Raw genomic sequence first — 26,465 nt, forward strand, 5'->3', positions numbered from 1 at the left:
CCGGTGGGAATTGCGACTGCGCAGAAGGTTTTAATTTGGGTCACGCATGCGCAGTGATGAGTTTTGACCTCTCAGTGATATAGACAAGCGATCTGAACATACTGCGCATGCTTCAGATGCACACAAGTTTACTGCGCAGCTTCAAAATGCTACCTGTGTTTATCTTATTTACATGTCAAGGTGTACTAAATGAATAAATCACCAAGGGCAATATATTTCGTAACAAAATTGACTTTTCCTTTAATAAATACATCCCACAGCGAAATTTCCTGAATCATTCTTGACTATTCATAAATTATCCCAAGGTCAACAACAAACAGACTTGAAGTATCGCAATTTGTCGCTCTGTCCATGGGGGACGAGCTGCCAGGCCAAGAGATTGGAAACGTTGCGTGCTTTGGTGTCGACGCCTTCCTGGACCAGCCACTTGCAAAACTCAAGGTCGGCCATGTGTGCTGCCAGGTGCAGAGCCGTCATTCCCCAAATATTCGATTCTTTGATTAAATGCTTCCTTCGCTCGTGAACGAATTTAGCGCCGGCGAACTTGTTTCTCATGACGCAGAAGTGCAGCAGGTTCGATTGGTCAACGCGCACCTCCAGGTTGGCGCCGAGATCGACCAGCTCCTCCACCACGTCCAAATTTCCCTGTTCCAGGGCCACGTGTAGAGGGGTGTAACCGCGATTATCCTTCAACCCCTCGTCCACGCCCGCGGAATGGAAGAAACGGACGAGTTGCCGCGCGTGCTGCTCGTTCAGAACTGCGCAGTGCATCGCATTGTATCCGTTTTCCTTGCAAGGGTCCATCAACCTGGCGCCTGCCTCGAGCAACCACCTGATTTTGAGAAAAAAATCGTTATAAATCGGTTGGAACGAAGAAACTGCTACATATTTTTTGTCTATTCAAAAGGAGCGACAAGAACGCTGGCGACCAATCAGATTAAGGGAGCTGTTCTCTGATTGGCTGTGAAATGTGCGACATAGTGCTGCTTAAATAACGTATTTGACGAAGTTTCTGAGCACGCCAATCGATTCCGGAGGGTGGAATTAAGTAAAGTGGAGGTTTTTGGCGACCAAAAAGTCCAGCGCGGCGTGCGAACCTTTTTTCCCGCCAAATTAATATAAAAGCGAGAACTGCGCATGCGTCAGGGCTGGCTGTATCCGACAAAGAAGTCATTCGTACAGGCGATCTCTATGCAGGTGCTCAAACCAGCCCTCACGCATGCGCACTTCTCGCTTTTATCTTGTTTTGGCGGGAAAAGAGGTTCGCACGTCGCGGTGAATTTTTTAACAGAAAAACGTCAATTTTACCTAATTCGACCCTCAGGAATCGGTTGGTGTGCTCAGAAACTTTGTCAAAGACGGTCTTTAAGATCGCGACGACAGCGCCACAGTGACAAAGCTGCTACTGTCGCTGTGGCGCTGCTGTTTCGCGGCCTTCTCTTGATTGGTCAGTGTTGTTCTTGTGGCTCTTCCTGATTGGTTCAGGTTCAGACGCCTAGATAAAGGGTTGCTATTCTCCCTCGTAGTGTCGAATAATCTTTACTGACTTTTGGCGAGATCATACATGCATCAGATATTACAAAAATGATGTCCTTTCCTTACCTGCACATTTCTTCCCCTGCAAACTCCGCTGCCAGGTGGAGAGCCGTCCTTCCTCCCTTCCCCAGACGCTCGATCAAGTTTTCGTCAATTCGGTGCACGAACTGGGCCCCTTTCAGGTCATTTTGGCACACCAGGTAGTGTAAGAGGTTCAAACCGTGGACTTCTACCCTGACATTGGCACCGAGGCGCACAAGAGCCCTGGCAACCTCCAGATTCTTGGCTCTCAGGGCGTTGAAGAGGGGAGTCTGTCCCAGAACGTCTTTGGCGTCGATATCCAAACCTATTGAGAGCAAAAAGTGGACAACCTGAGGTCCATGGAGCTTGTTCAGGGCGGCGTAGTGCAGGGCGATGCAGTTTGTCTCCTCGTGAGCGTCATCGGACCTGATTCCCTTCTCCAGGAGCCACTGGCACATTTCTTTAGTGGAGCGCTCAGCCGCGACGTGCAACGCGTTTTTCTTATTCATGAAATTCAGCCCAAAAACCTGCTCAGGCAGCAGGGTGTGGACGAACCTGGCGCTCTCCAGCCTGTCATTGGCGATGCAGAACTGAAGAAGGTGCTGCCCGACCTTTGCGCCGACCTTGAGCAACGCTTGCGCTGCCGCCAGGTTCTGCCGCAAAAGGGCCCAGTGCAGGGGCGTCTCTCCTCGCAAGGTCTTAGCGTTCACGTCCAGCAGGTTGGACAGGGACAGCACCAGAACCTCCGCGTGCCTCTCGTTCCGCACGGCGTGGTGCAGGACGGTGGCGCCCTGGACGGTGACGTCCCTGGGATCGACTCCCCGCCGCATCAGCCAGTCGCACATTTCGGGACCGGCCACCTCCACGGCCAGGTGCAGCGGATTCCTCCCCTCCGAGTCGGTGACCCTGAGCAGCGAAGGGTTTTTCTCCACAACCACCATGGCAAAGTTGAGTTTGTCCCTTTTCAAGAAGTGCCCCAGCAAATTGCTCTGAAGAAAATTGGCCAGTTTGAAGTTGAACGTCCTCAGGGCGTACTCGAGGGCGTCTTCGCCGTCCACGTCCTCCGCGGTCAAACTCAGGCCGTGCGACGAGACAAAATGCTGGATGATGTCGAAGCCGTGCACCTTGTTGACGGCTGCGAAGTGCAGAAGCGACACTCGCAGCTCGGTCTTCCTCTCGGGGCGGCCACCTTGCTTCAGCAGTTGAAGACAGCTTTCCAGGTCGCCTTCCTTTGCTGCCAGCATCAGCGGCGTCGCGCCGACCTGCAGCTTTCGCAGAAATTGGCTCGTTTCCGCCATCGTCATGAACGACTCCATGTTTATTCTGTGCTAAAACGGAAACCAAATTTGTTACGAATGTGGAAATTGTTAAGTTGTAAATAATTTGTTTTTTTCTGTTAGTTTTTAAACCTTGAATAGCGGAAGAGATAAAATAGATGTAGTTTGGAATCGAAATTTGTTTTTTAATCATTTTTCCTACTGTTAAAAAACACTTACTAAATTGCGCTGTTATCCTCAAATGGTTGAAATCAACTTGGAAATGTTACTGCACGGCTGAAACAATGAATAATATTCATAAAATTGAACAGCTTATTTTTGTGTGGTTATAGAAGCAGTAAACACTTTTGTACCGAACCAAAAGCAGTGATATTATTTGTCTAGCTGGTTTCGTTATAAAATTGTGTGTGAGTAAGGTGAGTAAGAAGTGTGGTCTAACGGAAAGAACACGATATGTGTCTTGTGCAATCCAAACAACAACAATTTATTAAATACTCACGGGTCATTCACGTGCTGTGTTGAAACCACTTGGATAAAATGCGTTCTTCCCAATTCTTTACTCTTTCAAAACAAATGAAATAAACAACGGCTGCCTGCGTTTGATGGCGTGGGCATTTGACGCATGCGCCTTCAGCTCAATTTACCACCACAATGCTCTCTCCTATCACGAATGCCGCTTTGCCGCGCAATTTAATTTTAAATCTTGCCGCGCTATTGGCAAGCGCCCCAAGCGGCAAACCAGCTCAACAGCTCACAATCAGCTGCTGCCGGATGCTGCACATGGAGAGGATGGACCGATGGAATGATTCGGCAGAAATCCATTGGTATCGGCGTAATCAGATGTAAGCATCGTCCAATTTAAGTTTTATCGTAATTTTTAGCTATTATTTAGCCGGTTAACATTAGTAGTCTTTTATCAAAGAATTTGCGTGATAACTATTGAGTCGCATTCGTGCCTAATGGAGATAATTTTCCATCGTACGCAATTGGAAATTTGAATTTCTAATTTTGTTCCTGCAGGAAGTGTTCAGACAAATTTTGTGTGAACATTTGAGAAAAATTTGCAATGGGGAAAAACTGGAAATTTAATCGGTTTTTTTTGCCGCTATTATCAACTGGTGAGTTTTTATCAGGCCAAACGCTGATCCCTTTCCAAAATGTGCTATTTTTGAAACAATAAAAATAACTTTTAAGACTCGAAAGTACAATTTTTATCTTCTCACAAATTTATTTTCAGAATTCTTCATGTCCCCGGCCGGATGACATCAATTTCCTTTTCTCTAAAAAGAGTTCGTAACCAGTAAAATTAAAAAAAAAACGGATTTTGGGGCACTTATGGTCAGAAGCACTTGGAAAAAATAGGCCTGGCTCAGGAGTTCGACGGGGCCGTACTACCCCGCGTTTGAAAGCTCATCTACAGGAACGGCAAGCCAACGACGGACGGATTTTTGCGTCCTCAGGGACCAAGATGTTCTGGTCGGAACGTCGAAAAATTGAATTAAAAAATGGTCTATAAAATAATTTGACTCTCCCCTAACACATTTCCTGACAAAATCGATCCCCTGGTGCGCACCCAAAAGTCGTTATAAGGACAACATTTGATTTTTCTCAGTGAAACACATGCAAAAATTGAAAATATTTAATGCTTTATTTATTTTAGACAATTTTCGAATTAAATTCTAGCTCGACAGTTTTCCACGTGCTAAAGCTTAAATTCTGTAATACTAATTCTAAAAGCTGTTAAAGGTTATTTTATTCTATAATAATTGGGTATTCTGCGGGTAACTTTACTCATTAAAATTAATCTCGTTTAGGCGGCCGATCGGAAATTTTCTTTTTGTAAAATTTGTAAAATTTAAACATCACCAGCAATTTTTTAATCAAAGCGATATGGTGTTCAGACAGCTTTTAGCATTTTCTTGTGCACTGTCGTGTCGTGCTTCTCCTTTTCTTCCGCGTTTATAAAGTACATTAATATAGTGCATGGGATATGCAATTCACACTTTGGGATGGCCGACAGTGGAACACCTCCTGCACAAGATCGGATGTGTGCAGCACCATTATTATCTACTGGTTTTGAATTTTTGCAGAACGGATAGACTGTAGAAGCGACACGTTTTCCTAAACTTGTCTTCTTTCATACTTTCTCTCTATCAACAACATGATCCTTCTCTATGTGATCCTCCAACTCTACCGGCGATCCGAATTCTCGTCCGCAATAGTAAACCATGCAAAAGTGCTGGTTAGAAACATGTCTACGCAAATTTCCAGCAGAACCGTCAAATTTGGAATCACAGTGTGGGCACTGAAACTTATTCTCATCCTCCGATGCATCTGGAAAGGGAAAATAAAGAGAAATGAAATTAAGATCATGAATATTTATTAGATATTAATGCAATCGGATTTACAGTTAAGCCCGCTGTGTTCTGTACTAGCTCTTGATTTGGTTTACAAAGATTTTCTCGCAGTTTCTGCCCTCGAGGCTCACACAATTTGCTATTTCTGACAGAGAGGCGTTCGGGCTTTTGTAGGGTCATATTAAAATTCTTATTATTAAATTTTGAACTCGTAAAATTGCATGACATTGAACGATAAAATTAAGAAGAGTTTATTTCAACACTCATTCCACGTCAAATTTAGTTCTTTGTTAATAATTAAGTTGTGAATCCCCAAAAAATGAATCATTGAGGTAGCAAATGGAATAATTATTCCTTTTTGTAAATTTTTACAACAGCAGGAAATATTTCTTATCAAACAGAAGTTTCAGGATTGCCAATCAGCATATTTCCAATAAAAAAATGCCGATTAAATAAATCCCTTATGGTTTTTTCTTGTGCACTGTCTCGTCGTGCTTCTTCTTATCATCCGCGTTTCTGAAGTACATAGCGCATGGGATATGCAATTCGCACATTTGAATGTCCTCTAATGCTGATTCACGGCGTGCTATACAAATTCGGAAGTGGGATCGAACAGCATTTGATTGAAATGAATCTTCGCAGAACGGACAGACTGTAGAAGGATAAAGGATTTCTTCTGTTGGCCATTTTAACACTTTGTCTCTATCAGTCTTGTGATCCTCCTCTAAGTGATCCTCCAGCTCTTTCAGTGTTTTGAATTCTCGTCCGCAATAGTAAACCATGCAAAAGTGCAAATCATCGTGCTGGCTAGAAATATGTGTACGCAAGTCGTAAGCAAATTTGTATTTTTTGTCTACACAGTGAGGACACAGCAACTTCTGTTTTTCCTTCGAAGCACCTAGGAAAGGAGAAGAAAGTGAAAAGTGATGATTTGGCTTTCGATGTACCAATCAAATCGTGCACCAAATATTAATCCATTATTTACTTACTTTGGGAAGATCTGGCAGTTTCAGCGCCAGGATTTCCTAAAAATAAGTAGGAATATTTGATATTTTATAACTTTAACATTCAGATTTAATTTTCTATTTTTACCACTCGCAAATTGAGGATAAAGCAGCAGATGATTTTGATTTGTTGGAACCAGGTGCTGTGTCCAAAACTTATTCATAGTATCAAAAGCACTCATTTGTCTTTGTAAACATTCTTGGTTCGCAAGATTTGCAGATTGAAAAGCCGCGTGTCCTCCGGAAGCGGTTGCAATCGGCTGGGCTGGAGTCGCCCGCTGCTCTTGGCGTCTCTGTTCGGGTCGATGCACACTTGGCGAAGTTCCAGGCATGTAATTGGCCCCTAATTTTAGAAATGTCAAAATGTGTTCATGATTGAAGGCTCTAAAGTGTAGTTACATGGAGCTGAACTAGTCGAGGCGTGAGCAATTCCGACCCCAAATTCCATCCTTCTTTGTCTTTTTGCTGGATTCCCCTCTCCTGACCGATTTGTGTTTTCTCGTCGATTTAGAGGACCGGTGGAATAATCAGATCCTCTTGGGCGTTTCCTAACTGCAATTTTTAAAAACTTAAGAACCGAAAACGGGATTTTTAAGAACTAAAAATATCATTAATTGTTTCAAATTGTAGCTCACGAATTGAAACATAAAATGGAAAAATTAGGTTAAATAAAAATTAATGTACACACCTGAGAGATCTAGTGGTTGGTCCATTTGCTGCTGCGACTCTGGTTTTCGTAGAATTCGAATTATTTCCTCGTCTTCTGACCCTGCACTGAATTTTTTTTATAAATTAATAAGTGAAACCAAATTATGGCCAAATTATTTCTTACCTTTCATCAGGGTCTGAGATAGGGGCCGCGCTCGTCGTTGGCTTTTCCTCAAATCCAGACATTTCACAGCAGCCGAGAGTAAACGCAAAACACGGTATTAATACTCAGGGAGTGAGAATGATTGACTGACAAAAGGTTGGCTCTGCCACGAAAATCCTAACAATGGCAAGCTGCATTTCCAACCCTCTAACAATAACCCGGATTCTTTGGAATTCTCGTACTTAGAATTGATGAAATTTCATGCGCTCTTGCGCTGCATTTTTTCCCTTTACGTAACAATACAAATATTTCTGGCCTTGGGGAGAGTGACCATCAGCGAAGTTTTTTCCCCCGAATGCTTTACTAATTATTTCTTCAAATTTTAATTCATTTGTAAATGACGTATTTTATGCCTCATTGTGTAAGTTTTAGTAGCATGAAAAGCCACGGCTAATTTGAAGATTGTTTTTAAACGGCTTCAAAAATTAAATATAATATCGTAAATAATTTGGTGCTTCGCATTTATTTCCTTTAATTTCTAACTTTTTATACAGTGAATAACAGATTTCTCCTATTTTTTATTTACAGGCTATGACTCAAATTGCGAATTAACGACACAGAGATCATTAAATCATCGCATTTTCATTTATAAAAAGAATCTCACAGAGCATCGCCTCTTTTCGTCTGTTTAAACTGAAATTTCAATAGGTGGGACGAGTTTTCTGGCAGTGTTTTTGCCAATCTTTTATAAAAAACCGTTAAGCACTATCAAATTTTTTTTTGAAAATTTTTAAAATCTCAAAGTGTTGATAAAACCACTGAAATTTTAGCACCTTGCATTTACGTTTCGAAAAATGACCAGTTTTCAAATATTGGAAAGCCGATAATTCGCTCCTTAATCGATTATGAAGTGTATTATTTTGGGTTTAGGCAGCGAAATGGTAACGAAATGATGCATTTTTCTTCAAAAATATGTTACTATCGAACCGATTTCAATTCAAAGCAATTTGTTTCTCGAGAGCAGTGACGTCACAGGGGGGACGGTTGAACACTGGCCTGGTTTGTAGTTTAAAAAAAAGCAAAACTATGCAACGTTCGCTTCCTGGAAGTCGAAACAGATGAATACCACAATAAGAACACTTTTGAATTGATAGGCTGAGGAGCATTGAACTGCTTAATCTCTGATATAACTGATGAAAATTAAAAATTAAGGTAAATAAAGAGACAAATTAGATCCAAACCTGATATTCTACGGGTATTTTGCAATTTTATCCGCTGAAGTCCATTTCGAAATTTGTTCAAAACGGCAAAGATCCGTCGTTTAAATGTGGGTCCTTTGGAATAAGCACATCAAAGGAAATATCAAGAATTAAAAATTGTCCCGCAATAGTTAAGGGCGTTAAGGAATAAATAAAATTACACAATGGTCTACACGACTCACTTTCCGACAATTTTTTTATCAATTTTCCGCTGTGACAAGGAGGAAGATTTGTTAATGCAAATGACAAAGTTTAAAAAGACCATTGTAGGAGTCGTAGTCGGACGATTGAAACACGAAAAGTTCTATCAATTATACTGCTTAACTTTATTCAACAAAATAATAGTGGTCATTTTGAAATCTGCAGTTTGAACTTTACGTCTCTAAGTCAAAGTTATTTTTTACTTTGAATGATTAATTGGAGTGATATTAGGGTTTTATTTACTGTCAGAATTTACAGTATAATGCTATATCAATTCCGCCAAATCAAATGCTCATTTAAAATTAAATTACTTCTAGAAATAGCTGGATGGCTTTTTACAAATATATTTAATTTTTTCTTTCATAAACAAAATATTCATTTCGGTTTTATATTTGTGTTGTCATTAATAAAAAAGGAAAATTTTAATTTGGACTTATTTTATTTCAAATTGTGTTTCATTGTACACGAACTTACAAAACTAGTTAATTAATCTATTGGTATTTCTAAAAGATTCATTTGTTACATTTAATTGTATCACTCAATATAAAATTTGAGCTTGTTAAAAGGGAACCGCAGACTAAATAAATCCCTTATGGTTATTTCTTGTGCACCGTCTCGTCGTGCTTCTTCTTTTCATCCGCGTTTTTGAAGTACATCGTGCATGGGATATGCAATTCACACTCGTGGACGTCCGATGCTGAGTCACGTTCTAAACAAGTTCGGACGTGGCCAGGAGCAGTATTTGATGGAATTGAATTTTTGCAGAACGGACAGACTGCGGAAGGATGAAGTTCTACTCCAGTTCTCTCTCTTAACACTTTGTCTCTATCAGTCTTGTGATCCTTCTCTATGTGATCCTCGAGCTCTTCCGGTGTTCCGAATTCTCGTCCGCAATAGCAAACCATGCAAAAATGTAAACCTTTGTGCTTCCTATAAATATGTCTACGCAAATTGTTAGCGGAGGACAATTTATCTACACAGTGAGGACACTGCAACTTCTGTTTTTCCTTCGATGCACCTAATAGGAAAGGAGAAGAAAGAGAAACGTGATGATTTGGCTTTCGATGTACCAATCAAATCGTGGAACAAATATTAATCCATTATTTACTTACTTTCTGAAGATCTGGCAGTTTCAGCGCCAGGATTTCCTAAAAATAAGTAGGAATATTTGATATTTTATAACTTTAACATTCAGATTTAATTTTTCTATTTACCACTCGCAACTGGAGGAGAGAGCAGATGATTTTGATCTGTTGCAACTTGTGTCTCAAACTTAGTATCAAAAGCACTCATTTGTCTTTGTAAATATGCTAGGTTCGCAAGATATGCAGCCTGAAAAGCCGCGTGTCCTCCGGAAGCGGTTGCAATCAGCTTGGCTGGAGTCGCCCGCTGCTCTTGGCGTCTCTGTTCGGGTCGATGTAAACCAGGCGCGGATCCAGGCATGTAATTGGCCCCTAATTTTAGAAATGTCAAAATGTGTTCATGATTGAAGGCTCTAAAGTGTAGTTACATGGAGCTGAACTAGTCGAAGCGTGAGCAATTCCGACCCCAAATTCCGTCCTTCTCTGTATTTTTGCTGGATGCGGCTCCCCAGAACGATTCGAGTTTTCTCGTCGGCTTTGAGGATCGTTTGAGTAATCAGATCCCCTTGGGCGTTTCCGAACTGAAATTGTTCAAAATATAAAAAGTGTCTCTAGATATAGTGATTTTATTATAACGGGATTTTTAAAAACGGAAAAACGTTGATTAAAATATAACTTTTATAAATGGAAAAATAAAAAATAAAATGTTTAAACCAAATTCCCGAACATACCTGACAGATCTAGGGGTTGCTCCGTTTGCCGCTGCGACTCTGGTATATGTGGACTAATTTCCTCGTCTTTTGGCTCAGCACTGAATTTTTTTACATAAATTAATCAGTTAGGAAACCAAATTTTGGCCAAATTATTTCTTACCTTTCATCAGGGTCTGAGATAGGGGCCGCGCTCCTCGTTGGCTTTTCTTCAGATCCAGACATTTCACAGCAGCCGAGAGTAAACGAAAACACGAGTTTACTCGCAGGGAGTGAGAATGGCTGACTGACAAAAGGTTGGCTCAGCTACGAAAATCCCAATAATTCGAAGCAAATTACCTTTCGGCTGCATTTCCAACTCTTTAACAATAATCAGGATTGTTTGGAATTCTCGTTTTGGGAATTGATGAAATTTCATGCGCTCTTGCGCTCCTGCATTTAATTTTACGTAACAATACAAACATTTTGTGAGCTTGGAGATGAACCACCAGCGAAGTTTTTTCCTGAATTCTTTTCTCATTTCTAATTTTAGCTTCTATTCGTTAATTAAAGAAACAATTTTCAAAAAAATTTACGTTTTAATTGAATTTTAATTGTTATTTGTACCTCATAAAGAACTTTTTTGGCATGAAAAATGTGGACTAATTAGAGGGTAGTAATTAAATGGCTTCAAAAATTTGTATCAACTTTCATAAATAATTTGATGCTTTTTTCACATACTTTTATAAATTTCTAATTTTATGAGGCCATTAAAGGGTCGATTTTGGTAATGTTCAACATGGAATTTTGTGGGCGTCATTTTAATTTTTGGTTCGGACCAAACCTTAGGGCCCGAGCTATTTATTTTCAAAGTCGGAAAAACGTTGATTTTCAGCAATTTTAGAGTTCGGAGGACTGTTCAACGGGCCCCAGGGGCCCGACGGGGCCGTGCTACCCCGCGTTCGAAAGCTCATCTATAGGATAACGGTAAGCGTATGACGGACGGATTTTTCGCGTCCTCAGGGACCGAGATATTCAGGTCGAAAAATTGAAAATCCCGCTTAATTTGTTTCTAAAAATGATCTTTAAAATCATTTAACCCTCTTCTAAGACTTTTCCTGAGAGTATCAACCCCTATGGTTCTCGCACCCCTAAGTCCTTTTAAGGAAAACATTTAATTTTCTCACTGAAACACAAAAATTGAGGATTTTTAATGCTTTTTATTTTTAGACAATTTTCGAACTAAATTCTAGCTTTACAGATTTCCACGGGCAAAAGCTTAAAATCTATTTAACTAAATCTAAGAGCTGTTAAAATTGTATTTTATCCTACAATAATTGGGTATTCTGCGGGTAAGTTTTCTCTTAAAATTGAATCTCGTTTAGGCGGACGATCGGAAATATTCCATTTGTTTAAATTTTACATCCCCAGGAATTTTTTAATCAAAGCGATGTTAGTGTTCAGATCGCTTTTAGCATTTTGATTAAAAGTGAACTAGGAGCTAGACTTTTCAAATCCCTTGTGGTTCTTGTGCACTGTCTCGTCGTGCTTCTTTTTATCATCCGCGTTTCTGAAGTACATCGTGCATGGGATATGCAATTCACACTTGCGGACTGCCGATAATGAGTCACATGCTGAACATTTTTCGAAGTGTTGGAGAATACCAGAAGCTGATAGTGACTTTTCGCAGAACGGACAGACTGTAGAAACAAATCGTTTTCCTTTAGTTCTCTCCTTTAACACTTTCCCTCTCTCTTTCTCTTTGTGATCCTTCTCTATGTGATCCTCGAGCTCTTCCGCTGTTACGAAATCTCGTCCGCAATAGTAAACCATGCAAAAGTGCAGTTCATTGTGCCATCTAGAAATATGTGTACGCAAGTCGTAAGCTCTGGACAATTTGTCACCACAGAAAGGGCACTGCAACTTATTTTCATCCTCCGATGCATCTGAAAAGGGAATAAAATGAAAAATAATACATTTAATTCTTTCACGATCATTTTTAGAAAATTATGATTTATACCTTCCGGAAGCAGGGTCATTTTTCTGGAAGATTTGGCCCTTTCAGCAGCAGGATTTACTAAAAACGTGACAGAAAATCAATCATTTTAGAATATTTCAGAATTTCCTATTGTTATTTTTCTGTTTACCACTCAGAACTTGCGAGGGCCTGTGAAGGTTTTGATCTGTTGCAACTTGGTGCTGTGTTGCAAACGTAGGATTCATTTGTTTTTGGTAATAATGTTCTTGGCTTAGAAAATATGCAGCCAGACAAGCCACGTGTCCTCCCGAAGCGGTTGCAATCGGCTTGGCTGGAGTCGCCCGTTGGTCTTGCTGGCGTCTCTGTTCTATACCAGGCGCGGATCTAGGCATGTAATTGGCCCCTAATTTTAGAAATGTCAAAATGTTCAAGATTGAATGCTCTAAAATGTAGTTACATGGAGCTGAACTAGTCGAAGCGTGAGCAATTCCGACCCCAAATTCCGTCCTTCTCTGTATTTTTGCTGGATGCGTTTCCCCAGAACGATTCGAGTTTTCTCGTCGACTTTCAGGATCGTTGGAATAATCAGATCCTTCTGGGCGTTTCCGAACTGCAATAAAATTGATACAAACGTAAAAAAAAGTTTCTCTATGAAGTGATGGCGGGATTTTCAAAAACGAAAAAATCGTTGTTTCAAATAATGGCTAATAAAAGAAGTATAAGCTCAGGGGGCAAAAATTTTGCTAAGATTTTAAGATTATCATAATTCATCTCATCAGGACCAGAAGCTTTGCCCCTTTTCATTTTTTGAAGGGCAAGATAATAACTTCTTCCTCCATGATGGAAAGAACTCTACAGACTCTCGATAATTTTCCAGTAATGCTTCTAAAAATGAGCTTAATAATAAATTCATCCAATCATTCAAATTAAGGCTAAAAAATTATTACAAAATGAAAAAATTAGGTTAAACTAAATAAATGCATCTGGAAAAGGGTAGAGAGAAAATCAATAATTTCAGAATATTCAAGAATTTCCTAATTATTTATATTTACCTCTCGGAACTTGAGATGGCATGAGATGATTTTGATTTCTTTCAGCTTCGTGCTGCGTCCAAAATTCAGGATTGAGAGAATATTGTTTTCGAAATTTTTGGTTTCCAAAATATGCAGCCTGGAAACCCGCGTGTCTTCCCGAAGCTGTTGCTATCGGCTGGGATGGAGGGATCACTTGGCCTTGGAATCTCTGTTCGGGTCGATACAAACGTGGTGCAGTTCCATGCATGTGATTGTCTCCTGTTTTAGAAATATTAACATTCTAACTATTGATGGTTCTAAATTCTTCTTACGCTGAGCTGAACTGGTCGAGGCGTGAGCAATTCCGACCATTAATTCCGTCATTTTTTGTCTTTTTGCCGGATGTGACTCCCCAGAACAATTCGAGTTTTCTCGTTGGCTTTGAGGATGGTTTGAGTAATCAGATCCCCTTGGGCGTTTCCGAACTGAAATCGTTAAAAAAATAAAAAGTGTCTCTAGATATTTTGATTTTATTATAACGGGATTTTTAAAAACGGAAAAACGTTGATGAAAATAAAACTCAAGAATTATGAAGAAAGAAAAATAAAATGTTTAAACCAAATTCCCGAACATACCTGACAGATCTAGGGGTTGCTCCGTTTGCCGCTGCGACTCTGGTATTTGTGGACTAATTTCCTCGTCTTTTGGCTCAGCACTGAATTTTTTACATAAATTAATCAGTTAGGAAACCAAATTTTGGCCAAATTATTTCTTGCCTTTCATCAGGGTCTGAAATAGGAGCCGCGCTCCTCGTTGGCTTTTCTTCAGATCCAGACATTTTACAGCAGCCGAGAGTAAACGAAAACACGAGTTTACTCAGGGAGTGAGAATGACTGACTGACAAAAGGTTGGCTCTGCTACGAAAATCCCAATAATTCCAAGCCTTTCCGACGCATTTGCAACTCTTTAACAATAACCCGGATTGCTTGGAATTCTCGTTCTTTGAATTGACGAAATTTCATTCTCGCTCAAATATCAAACGCTGCATATTTTATTTTACCTTTAACAAAACAAATATTTTGTGGCCGCCAACGAAGTTTTTTCCTGAATTCTTTGCTCAATTCTTTAAAAATTGGCTCCACTTTTTTCTAAAGAAATAATTCCAATGAATAATTTAGGTTTCAACTCAATAGTTAATTACTATTTGTGCCTCATAAAATACTTTTTTAGTATGAAAAATCACGGCGTATTTGAGGATATTTTCTAAACGGCTTCGAAAATAAAGATAAAATTAAATAAAATATCGTAAATAATTAGTGCCTTTCGAATTTTATTAAATTTATAATTTTACGGAACACACACAACAGATTTTCCTTTTTATTAATTTACAGACTAAGTGAATCAAATTGCGTTGCGATTGTTCATCTTCGCCGCGTGTGAATTTAAATTTTATCGGAGTTGTCCGAAACTGCACACGATTACTGATTTTTTTTTCTGAGAAAGTTGCGTTGTCTATCCAATGAGACTCTTACGCTATTTTAAACTAATTTTTTCCTTCAAAATTTACTAATCGTTAAGATTGTTACTATTTTATATAAAAATGTTGAGTTTAAGAGTTAAAAAATTAGCTAAATAAATTTGTACTTGGCAAAAAAATATAACTGGACTGATTTTACAGGTAAAATCAACTATTTATTTCGTAGCCGAGCAGCAAGCCTCTGCCATATTTTCGGTTTGATTAAATTTAATGTTATTTCCCACTTTAATATAATCGGACTCGACCTTTTTTTGCTTTTGAGGTCGCGGGAGCAGAGGTACACAAAAATGGCCGACTGGGCGTACATCGACGAGTGCGCGAAGGCCGCTGCCCCCGTGCCCCTCTTCGGCAACGGCGACATCCTCTCCTACGAGGACTATAAAGCGAAACGCGAAATGTGTCCCAACGTGGCAGGTCAGTTCAAATGACTCTAACCCTTTCCCGCCTTTAATTTATTTCCATTTTTAGGCGTGATGATCGGCAGGGGCGCGCTGATGAAGCCGTGGATCTTCACAGAGATCAAAGAGCAGCGGCAGTGGGACATTTCCCCACCGAGAAAAAAGTCAACCAAAAGGTGCCCATTGGGTGCCCGCGTTCGGTCACCCGGCTACCCCCCGTGGGCACCCAGATGGGCACCCATTGGTTATACCGCATGTCCAACCCTTCGGGCACCCGCGAGTGGTCATGCCCAGAATTCGGGCACCAATTGGGCACCCTTTAAATAACCGTTCTTAGAATCTCTTAATTTGTACATAAAAAGTATAGCTTAATTCAGGGAGCGTAATAAATGAGAGGCCGAGAATATTCGTTGACCAAAAGCTAACCATCGGGTGCCCGGCTGAGGTTACCACCAGTGGGCAGCCAATGGTTACCTTTTGGCTACCTTTTATCTAGGGCTGTCAGGTGGCAGGTCGATTGACTCTGTTCGTTAAAAAAGATAAATTTGTAGCGCAAAATGACAGCCCTAGGTAAGAGGTAGCCAAAAGGTAACCATTTCCCTACGAGAAAAATCACGTGTTGACACGAGTTTTTGGTGACCCCTTCGAATATTTTTTTCGATATTTTTCCTGGGTTATTTGAGGCCCCCTTAATCGATTTTGACCGAAAATTTTCTTTTTTTGCGTGTTTTTGATATTTCCGGAACACGTGATAATCACGTGATGAACACGTGTTTCCGGACACGAGTTAAAAATTAAATACCTTGATATTTGCTTCAATTGCATTTAAACTATATTTTTTGCAGTTTTCTATCATTAATAAAATTATTGTACGGCAAAATTATTAAATTTAGCAACTCGCATATATTAACTCGAGTTTAACACGTGTTACACACGTGGCTTTAAACACGTGTCGGAGATCACGTGTTTCAACACGTGTGTTTAACACGTGTTCAACTCGAGTCAATATATGCGAGTTGCTAAATTTAATGTTTTATAAAAATTTATTAAAATGTTATAAAATTTATACAAATAAAGTGAAGAAATGTTCAAAATTCTTAGAAAATACGTAGTCAACTAAACTCGTGTCGGAGATCACGTGTTTCACACGTGTTTAACTCGAGTCACGTTACACGAGTAGCACCGGTTAATAATTTGCTCTCAAAAAATTTGAAAAAAGAAAAAGAAATGCAAAAAAGTATGTGGTGATCCTACATAGTATATGGGGTAATGTGTATAACATATTTTTCACAATTTAAATACATAATTTATTTAGGGATTCATTTTTAAATTTATATTTGCTATGAATAATTCACCAAAATGTTTTTTTTCATTTTTTAATTTAAATCATGTGGATTAATTATTTAATTGAATCAATTAAACAGCCGATTCTAAAATTAATAAACAAATTTGAATTTTTTTCTTCACATTTATATTTAATTTATTTATTTTAATCTTTTTGCTTTTCATTTTCTATTACTTTTGATATTGCGGCAGGGAATAATCATTGAATATCACGAATTCTAAAATAAGTTTAATTTTTATTATAATTTTAGCTCCTATGAATTCTTTGAAGTTAAAATTTTCTAATTATTTTCCGCCACATATCCGGGGGATAATTATAATAAATTTTTTGCTGTTTGCGGTGTGGAACATAAGGGATGCGGAATTAAAAAATTCGCTCGCATACATTTTAGTGCAGGGCGCTGGTAATCCCACTGCTTGCGCTTCGCGCCGTTGGTTTTTCACCAGCTTTTCAATTTCATCCTCGCGCGCAATGAAGATCGCAGCTGGGAAGAGCAAGGAGGGACAGGAGGGGCAGGAGCGGCTGGTGTTGCTGCTTGCAGCGTAAGCGGCAACGGCAAGAGAGAAAAAGCGAAAGTGGGGGCGGGAGTTAGCATCATTAGCATGCACAGGCAGGATCGGAAACAGAGTCAGAGTGCATACGCAGCCAAAGCCAACGGCAAAAAGAGAATCCAACGACATGGCACACACGCGCGCATTAACGTCCAGCTTTTGCGAACAATTAAGGGCACAATTAGCTAATTATCCGAGGGTTAAGTGCAGCATTATGCAAGTAACGTGTCACGCGACTGTTTTGCTCAACCGTTCATCGTCTTCAAAGATAATTCTTGCTGCTGCGGTTGGTGTACGACGTTATGGATGAGCTCAATGACGCCAGGTATGTGTTAAAATCATTTTAGTTTTCTGTAATCTATCCGTAAAGACGTAAAATTTGCATGTCAGTCACTCATTGCATGGAAAAGCTACAGTTTCTGCCGGGTTACGCATCTCACCAGTTCTTATGAGAATCCCATTATAACATTTGGGGTTGTAAAAACTGTAATTCGGCGGCGAAAACTAATTTTTCCATGCACAGATTTTATTTATTACATAATCAAGTATGTGCATACATATTTAAATATTCGCATTTTTTCCTTTCGCCAGACAATATCACTGTCTAGCATTGTGTTACATACATAACAAGCATTATGTAATGTTATGTATAGATATACATACATAGTGTAAATTCTGACTGATCCTTAATTCTTCTTGATTGTGCATAATGGAAAATGACACTTCGCCGCAAAGTTACAACCCTAATTTTATTATTGGATTCTCATAAAAACTGGCGAGATGTGTAACCCGGCAGAAAATGTTGCTTATCCATGCATGTATGTACAATATTATTTGTTTTAAATTTATTTTTACTCATTTAAACAATTTGCAGTATTTTTACTGCCGTAAATGAATTAAAACATAACGTGTATATGTATTTTACATTTGCTTGAGCGTAAAACATTCAATTAATAAAGGCCTAGATTTATTTAATTTTAAAGTCGCATTTTTAGAGAGCAATAAAATGCTATCTTTGTTTATTTTTTATAGAGTTTAATTGTGTGTTGCTCCTAATTCTCAATATTGATTTTGATTTCAGACAAGACGGAATAAAGGATGAGATGGATGATTAGCTACCAGTGAAGAGCTGCCAAAGAGCAAGGCTGATGTGCATTCAAAGTAAGTTTGCTTTACTATATGTATTTTTTAAAAAAATATAAAGTTTAAAGAAAATTATGCTAAATTATAGTTGTTCCCCTCCACGGCAACATTTTGCCACTTTTAATTATTGTAGGTGCATCTCAATTGAAGGATAATTTCCTGCTATTTAATTGTAGTGGCTTGCCTATTTAATTTTTCTCAGTGCGTTGTGTCCTCTCGGCTAACTTTTGCTACACGAGATGTGGCCGCCGGCTGGTTCAGCGCGCACACAAATTTTATAAAGAGAACATTATTTATATTTATTCTTAGTTCTTAGTCCGCTGTTCATTAATTATAGACATACGCTACTGAGGTGATCAAAAATTAGATTTTATTTTTAATTTGTTTGGCCTATTGAACCATGATCAAGCACCATAATGAAATAACGTTCTCGTATGAAGTTTTCATTGTTTATAGGGGATGGATACAGGGCAACAATTAAAAATTATTTGAATTGTTGTATGCAACAAGCAGTTAATAACTTGTTCTTTCATTCCCAATATTCAAAAAAGTAATTTGCTTCAGTTTATTTTCAAATTTTCTTCAAAAAATCTGTCCAACAGCGCATGAAAACTCTAAGGGAAACTCATATTTTTGAAGTAATATTAGATTTCAAGCAGGGAGACGGTCCTCACCTTTTGAAAAGCATGCTAACTTTGCAGCCACTTATCTAAATAATTTACAGCGCTTCTTTGGTCAATTTTGGCTTCATGTGAATCAATCCTAAGGGATAAGTGCATGCATAAATTAATGGCAGCAAAGATATTTCTGGATTTCGCAGTATATTAATCCTCCTTAACCTATAACGTCTTGGTAGTGGAAAAAATTGCGCATATTTCAACAACTAAACGCGAATCTCCGTTGCAAGAAAAGGGCAACAATTATTATCAATTCGACAGTGAAAAATGTGGGTGTTTGTTGGGTGATGCGCAAATTTACCGCCACTAGGACTGTAAAAGAGGATTGATGCTGAAAAGTCCTGGATAATGCTTGTTGCCAATGCATGAACTCATTCCTTAGGATTGACTTGAAGCCTAAACTGACCTGAGAAAGAGTGTAAATTTTTGAGAAAGTAAGCTGGTAAAGTTATCACGTTTTTCATGTGGTAAAGGACTGTCTCAAACAAATGTGGTCAAGCACTGTATATTTTAAAGAAAATCTGAAAATTTTTGACTTAAGCAAGGTGCTTTTTTGAGTATTAACTGTTTCTTGCATCCAATTATTCAAAAAATTTCAATTGTTGCCCTTAATCAATCCACTTTAATATCAGCAACGTCAACTAATTTTTATTTGTGTCCTATTTCAGAGAGTGTACGTGCAGGGCTCCCGGATGAAAAAGGCTGAAACAGATGAAGAAGGAAGAGGTGGAGAAGAAGGATCAGCGAGGAAGAAGCCTTAAGGAGCAGTAGAAGGAGCTGCGATGAAAGTTCCAGCCGCTGAGAAGGATCAGCTCATGCAGAGCAGCAGAGAAAGATAACCAAGAAGAGAAGGGCCACGTGAGAAAATTTGTTTATAGACTGACTTGAAATTTATTTTAAAAGTTTCCCCATTGAAGTCTAATATACTCATTAGTTTATATTTTATATTTCAAGAGGATTGGGCACTATAAATCTGTGTTTTTAAAAAAACTGTACTGATCCTGGCTGAGCCCTCACTTTGTGCCGAGTGTGTCTGCTGCTCGAGGCTAGCTCGAACTCTTCGAAAAGCTCGGTACGCACTCAAGAAGGGGTTCCAACCTGGCTCTCTCGCAGGGAGGGTGGTGGTTGTGGTTGAAACCACAACCACCACCCTCCTTGCCAAGGTTAGAGCGCGAGAGCCAGGTCGGAATCTCTCTCGAGCGCGAACCGAGCCCTTCGACGAGCTCGAGCAGCAGATGCTTAGTCGGCTCAATTTACTATAAGTAATTAAATGAGCAGACCTAGTAATTGGAAACTAATTTTAATAGAATTTGTATGTTATTATCGTAAAATCCACTATACTATGCTCAAGTTTTTAAACTTTGATGCCCTTGTTCTAGTTAAATGGAGTAAAAAAATTATTTTATGTGACATTATGTATGAATATTTGTAATTATATCATAAAATTTTTATAATTTGCTTTAAATAAATATATTAAACGCAAATTAAAGTGTAGTTTCAACTCGTTCCAAACCCGTGTCAACTCGTGACTCGTTCCCAAATCACGTGATTTTACACGAGACTTCACACGTGTCTAACTCGTGGTAGACACGTGTTTCGAAACACGTGAACTCGTGGCAAAAACCACGAGTTTTTCACGTGTCTACCACGTGATTTTTCTCGTAGGGTTGGTGCCCGCCTGCGGTTACCTTCAGTGGGCGGCTAGATGGGCAGCACTTTTATTGGATGATATTCATACAACAATTAACGTACAATTAAATAATACATTTTATACATCAAATTTGAAGATTTTTGATTTTTAAAAATCCCCGAAAATAAAATAATGTGAATGAAGGGTGGACTGTAACTCTTTACTGGGTTAAGTTATCACCTTGAAATTTTCATTGTCTATCCTAGTTTTCCACCATGAACAACTTATCAACCTACAAAAAATTCGCAGGGCAAAGGTCAAGGTCACCTTTTGCGACCTTTACTCAAAAATTAAAAATCAAGGGATGATAACACCCTTAGATCTTTTTGGGGTTCAGGGCTGAATTGTAGCCCTTGAAATTCTGCACAAGCCTACCAAGTTTCAAAGGTGCAACAGTAGTTTTGCTGTAATTTGAATTTGAAAATTAAAATCCGGCTCGATGCCGCTCGATCGAGCACGGCCTTTAGTCGGCGAGTTCGCCCATCATTCGTCGAGAATATTTTTACCCATTCCATTTGGTTAGACACATCAAGAGGGCCCAGGGTAGACATACTGAGGTCGATACCGACCTTCAGGGTCTTTACCTGACGTGACCCTGAGATAATTTTTTTTAAAATATCAAATTTCATCAAACTTGGTGTCTTTCCGTAGGTTATCACCGGTCTACAGATCAAATATAAAGTCAAAACTGCTGATTTCAAATTTTAACACTTTTAAACATCACGTCAGGATTAATGGCTTTCACAAATATTTCAAGAACCGGTTTCAGGATTGTCATTCGGCAGTATTATTGAGCTGTAAAGCAGCGAAAACCTATAAAAAGACACTATGATTGATGAAATTGGACATTTTCTAAATTATTATCTCAGGGTCTCGTCAGGTTCAGACCCTGAAGGTTGATTATGATCTAACTATGTCTATCCTTGGTCCTCTTGACGTGCCTAATAAAATGGAATGGATTAAAACATCATCGCCGAATGATAGGCAACTCGCTGACCGAAGGCCATGCACGATCAAGTGGCATCGAGCCGAATTTGAACTTGAATTTTCAAATTACAAAAAACGCTATTTTTGTGCCTCTTAAATTTGGTGTGCTTGTGCAGATTTTCACGGGCTACATTTCTGCCATGAACCCAAAAAAATCTGAAGGCTATCATACTTAAATATTGAATTTTCAAAAAATAAATGTGACCATGACCTTTGACCTGCGAATTAAAAGTCGTTCACAATTAAAAACTAGGTTTGGCAGTCAAAATTCGAAGGTCATACCTAATGCAGTTAAGTTACATTCCACCTTTCAATAACAGAATAAGCAATTACAATTAAAAAAATAAATTAATAAATGTAAACAATTTTTCAACACAGTAAAATCGCGTACAATAGACTTTGAAGAACTGCACACTTACAAATTAATAAGATTTTATACTTAAAACTATAATAAAACATTATTTTTGAGGTGATGCAGCAATAAAACAAATAATGTTGGATGATTATAAAAATTTTACGAGTTCACCAGCAGTTTGGAATACCCCTTTGGCTGTCATTAATTGGCAACATCAGCTGCTACTTTTGATTTAATAAGATTCCAATGAGATAGAGGACATGGTCCTGCTGTGCATTCAACATTCAACCCTTAACCAATATAATTCTAATTGATGTGCTGGAAACCAAAAAACAGTTAAGCCAATCATCGTCGAAGAGTAATTATATTTGTTTTCAATTTGCTGATGTTTCTAGGGTGAATGGTTGAACTGATTTTGGATTACAGCACATTAAAATGAATTATTTTTAGTCCAGAAGGCACTGCAGCAGTATTTAATGAAAAAAAGTGACGAAGGGAATTAAATTCAAAAGTATACGGCGGCATATCTACTGTTTTTTTAAATTCAAACATTAAAGGCTTTTGCAATTGTTAATTTTAAGCCTATGATGGTTATTCGAGTAATAAACTCAAAATTTTTGTTGCCACAATATACTGTCTAGCAAATACTTATCTTCATAAAGAGGAAGCCAACTTAATCAAAAAATATGCCGCAAACAAAACTAAATCACAAAACTAATTATAGGAATTTAATGAAGTTGTTACAAAATATCAGTAATGAGAACTAAAGTATTTGACCAGAAAAATGAAGCCTTGTTAAAATTAATTTTCAAGAGTCAAACATGAAACTTGCCATTAAACATACAAAAGATTACCACTTAGATTCCCTAATCCCTACTCATGTCGTTCAGCACTTTCTGTCAAAACACGAACGTTGCTTTTCATCTCAGCAGGAGCATAGTCCATGGTCGCATCAATTCCATTACAGCAGAAAATGGACACAACTGCAGACTACCCTGCAAAATAAAATACAATGTATTAATTTTCTACTCATTAATATCGCCATGCATTCAACTTCATACCTGAATTTACCGGGAGAAGTTTTGTTTAGTTGTCCAGGCCCTCTTGATTCGGATGTCCATATCGCGTAAAGGCAGCTATTCCCAACCAGAGGACATCAAAATCCTGATCAGGCTGGGACGCGGTGCAAGCCTGCTGACACACAGGATTGATTAAAAGCAATTTAAAATGAATATATTGATGTCAGTGTCCGCGCGCGTATTTTTGTAGCCCCCAATCTATGTAAATTCAATGATACCCTTACCTTTTGGAACATCAGGAACATCCACAATCCATCCAAGAATCCGTTTATGTTGTCGATTTGTCGAATAGCAACCGAAAACACGGCGAAATTCTTGACTAAATATGATGATGCAATCAGCGCGTCTCAGCCGTCATGCTTGTTTTCAATCGCTGAGCGACTGAGCCAGAGGCAGCCGGCAGCAGCTGGTGCTGCTGCCGACAGTGGCGCCACACGCGCGGCCTACGAGTGTAACAAAGAAACGCGCGCGATAATGCTGAGTAAAAGTAAGAAGTGCTCAAAGCGATTTAATTTATCGAGTTTAAAATGCTAATTGGTGTTTTAACCAAACAAATTTATAATAATTAATTTTTTATGAAACACGATCTCAAGAATTTACGTTGGTTCTGAGGTTGCCCATTGGTTAACCGTTGGGTAGCCACTCTTGGTTATCAAAGTTTTTTATTTATTTTTGTGCACTTTTACTATAAATAAGTTTTAAAACCTTTAATAACAAAAATCAGACAAAATATGTGGGTAAAAACGAGTAAAGGAAAATTGTGCCCACGCATGGGTTAACCATTGGGTAACCAAAAGTTGACCCTTTTTAGCAATCTTTTTAAAATGCATAAAAAATGCGAATTTTCACTAATAAAATATAATTTTTTCTGTGCCCAAAAATTAACCCAAACAGTTCATGAACCGGTCACACCGCAGTTATCCCATACGAGTTGCCCGAAAAGTGCCCTTTGGGTGCCCAAGACTGGGCACTGGAAAATCCAAGCCAAATTTCAAAAAATTCCAATAAAACATGATTCAGAATCATGCCTGAATTGCAAAACCGCCATTAGTTTAATTTTTTTAGGTGACCGCAAGGGACCACGGTTACCACCCTGCCCGCTCCGGCTATCCGAAAGGTGCCCGTTCGGTGCCCAAGACCGGGCACTGGCATTTTGACATGAACCAAGCCAAATTTCAAAAAAATCCAGAGAAAAATGATTGAAGGTCATGCCTGAAATGCAAAACCACCCTTAATTTTAATTTTGTTACGTGACCGCCAGTGACCCCCTGCCCGCTCTGGGTAACCAAAAGGTGCCCATCGGGTGCCCAAGACTGGGCACTCAAAATTTGCATGATCCAAGCCAAATTTCAAAAAAATTCCAATGAAACATGAATCAGGATCATGCCTGAAACACAAAACCACACTTTGCTCAACTTTTGTCAGGTGACCGAAAAGTGACCGCGGTTACCCCTCTGCTCGCTGGGTCGTCCAGCGAGCGGCTCGACGTGCTCAAAGAGTACGTCAACTTGGGCCTCGAGCACTGGGGAAGCGACGACAAGGGCGTCGAGACGTGTCGCCGCTTTCTGCTCGAGTGGCTGAGTTTCCTCTACCGCTACGTGCCGCTCGGCCTGCTGGAGCGGCCGCCGCAGGCCATCAACGAGCGGCCGCCACCGTTCCGCGGCCGCGACCACCTCGAGACCCTGATGGCCAGTCCGAGGAGCGCAGACTGGGTCGCCATCAGCGAATTGCTGCTCGGACCGGTGCCGCAGCACTTCCACTTTTTGCCGAAACACAAGGCAAACGCTTACTGAAATTGCAAATGATGGATTGCAATAAATCGCCGAAAGGATTAATTATGCGTAGACGATTTTAGTCTTTAAACCTTTCTTACATTGATACAAAATTAATTTTATGTATGTATTTGTTTTAAAAAACTTAAAAAACTAGCCACAAAATAATCAAGATTGGGATTTAAAAAAACGTTTTGCAGTTTTTTCGGAGGTTGAAATATGGCCATTTGGGCCCTGCGAAAAATATAACGAGATGATTTCTCGTTTCTTAGACCGGCCTGACGAGCCCCAGAGGTCCTTAATGGGACGGTTTTGGTACCGTTCGACACGGAATTTTGTGGAAGTCATTATAATTTTTAGTTCGTCCCGAATAAACTCATAGGGCCTGGGCTATTTAATTTCAAGTACAAAAAACGTTGATTTTCAGCAATTTTGGATTTCGGAGGACTGTTCTAAAGGCCCGACGGGACCGTGCTACCCTGCGTTCAAAAGCTCGTCTATAGGATAAGGGTAAGCGTGTGACGGACGGATTTTTCGCGTCCTCAGGTACCGAGATATTCAGGTCGAAAAATTGAAAATCCCGCTTAATTTGTTTCTACAAATGATCTTTAAAATCATTTGAACCTCTTCTAAGACTTTTCCTGAGAGTATCAACCCCTATGGTGCGCACCCCTAAGTCCTTTTAAGGAAAACATTTCATTTTCTCACTGAAACACAAAAATTGAGGATTTTTAATGCTTTTTATTTTCAGACAATTTTCGAACTAAATTCTAGCTTTACAGATTTCCACGGGCACAAGCTTAAAATCTTTCTAACTAAATCTAAGAGCTGTTAAAATTGTATTTTATCCTACAATAATTGGGTATTCTGCGGGCAAGTTTTCTCTTAAAATTGAATCTCGTTTAGGCGGACGATCGAAAATAATCCATTTGTTTAAATTTTACATCCCCAGGAATTTTTTAATCTAAGCGATGGGGCTCAGATCGCTTTTAGCATTCTTCTTAAAAGTAAGCTGGACTTTTCAAATCCCTTTTTATGGTTTTTTCTTGTGCACTGTCTCGTCATGCTGCGCCTTCTCCGCCTCGTTTCTGAAGTACATTACGCATGGGATATGCAATTCGCACCTTTGGACGGTCGATGCTGTGTCACAAGTTTTGAAGTGGTTATGTATAGAACTTGCTGTAAATGATCTCTTGCAGAATGGACAGACGGTAGAAGACTCTTCTCCTTTAGATCCCTTCTTTAACACTATCTCTCTATCAGTCTCGTGATCCTTCTCTATGTGATGCTCCAGCTCTTCCAGTGTTTTGAAATCTCGTCCGCAATAGTAAACCATACAAAAGTGCAAATCTTTGTGCATCCTATAAATATGTTTACGCAAATTTCCAACATGGCCGGACAATTTGTATTCACAGTGAGGGCACTGCAACTTATTATCATCCTTCGATGCATCTGGAAAGGGAAAATAAAGAGAAACGTGATGATTTGGCTTTCGATGTACCAATCAAATCGTGAACCAAATATTAATCCATTATTTACTTACTTTGGGAAGATCTGGCAGTTTCAGCGCCAGGATTTCCTAAAAATAAGTAGGAATATTTGATATTTTACAACTTTAACATTCAGATTTAATTTTTCTATTTACCACTCGCAACTGGAGGAGAGAGCAGATGATTTTGATCTGTTGCAACTTGTGTCTCAAA

At 39.1% G+C, this 26,465-nt stretch overlaps 1 protein-coding gene and 2 long non-coding RNA genes across 3 annotated transcripts; 1 reads left to right on the top strand and 2 right to left on the bottom strand.

The window, feature by feature from the left end:
• Positions 1-306: 306 nt before the first annotated feature.
• On the bottom strand, positions 307-7,089 carry LOC135943489 (putative ankyrin repeat protein RF_0381). Its single transcript, XM_065490042.1, has 6 exons — positions 7,028-7,089; positions 6,884-6,969; positions 6,181-6,216; positions 4,978-5,168; positions 1,603-2,885; positions 307-832 (listed from the first exon to the last, which is right to left on the bottom strand). Exons 1-6 carry the CDS (start codon positions 7,087-7,089, stop codon positions 307-309), a joined length of 2,184 nt encoding a protein of 727 aa, XP_065346114.1.
• Positions 7,090-17,151: 10,062 nt separating this feature from the next.
• LOC135948495 (uncharacterized) lies at positions 17,152-20,272 on the top strand. The gene is made up of 3 exons (XR_010575826.1): positions 17,152-17,384; positions 18,141-18,220; positions 19,548-20,272. It is a non-coding gene; the product is annotated as an uncharacterized LOC135948495 (long non-coding RNA).
• Positions 20,273-20,552: 280 nt separating this feature from the next.
• Positions 20,553-24,454, bottom strand: LOC135948494 (uncharacterized). Its single transcript, XR_010575825.1, has 3 exons — positions 23,215-24,454; positions 22,973-23,102; positions 20,553-22,906 (listed from the first exon to the last, which is right to left on the bottom strand). It is a non-coding gene; the product is annotated as an uncharacterized LOC135948494 (long non-coding RNA).
• Between the last annotated feature and the right edge of the window lie 2,011 nt (positions 24,455-26,465).

The sequence above is a fragment of the Cloeon dipterum genome, chromosome 1, assembly GCF_949628265.1.
Source record: "Cloeon dipterum chromosome 1, ieCloDipt1.1, whole genome shotgun sequence".
Lineage (NCBI taxonomy): Eukaryota > Metazoa > Arthropoda > Insecta > Ephemeroptera > Baetidae > Cloeon > Cloeon dipterum.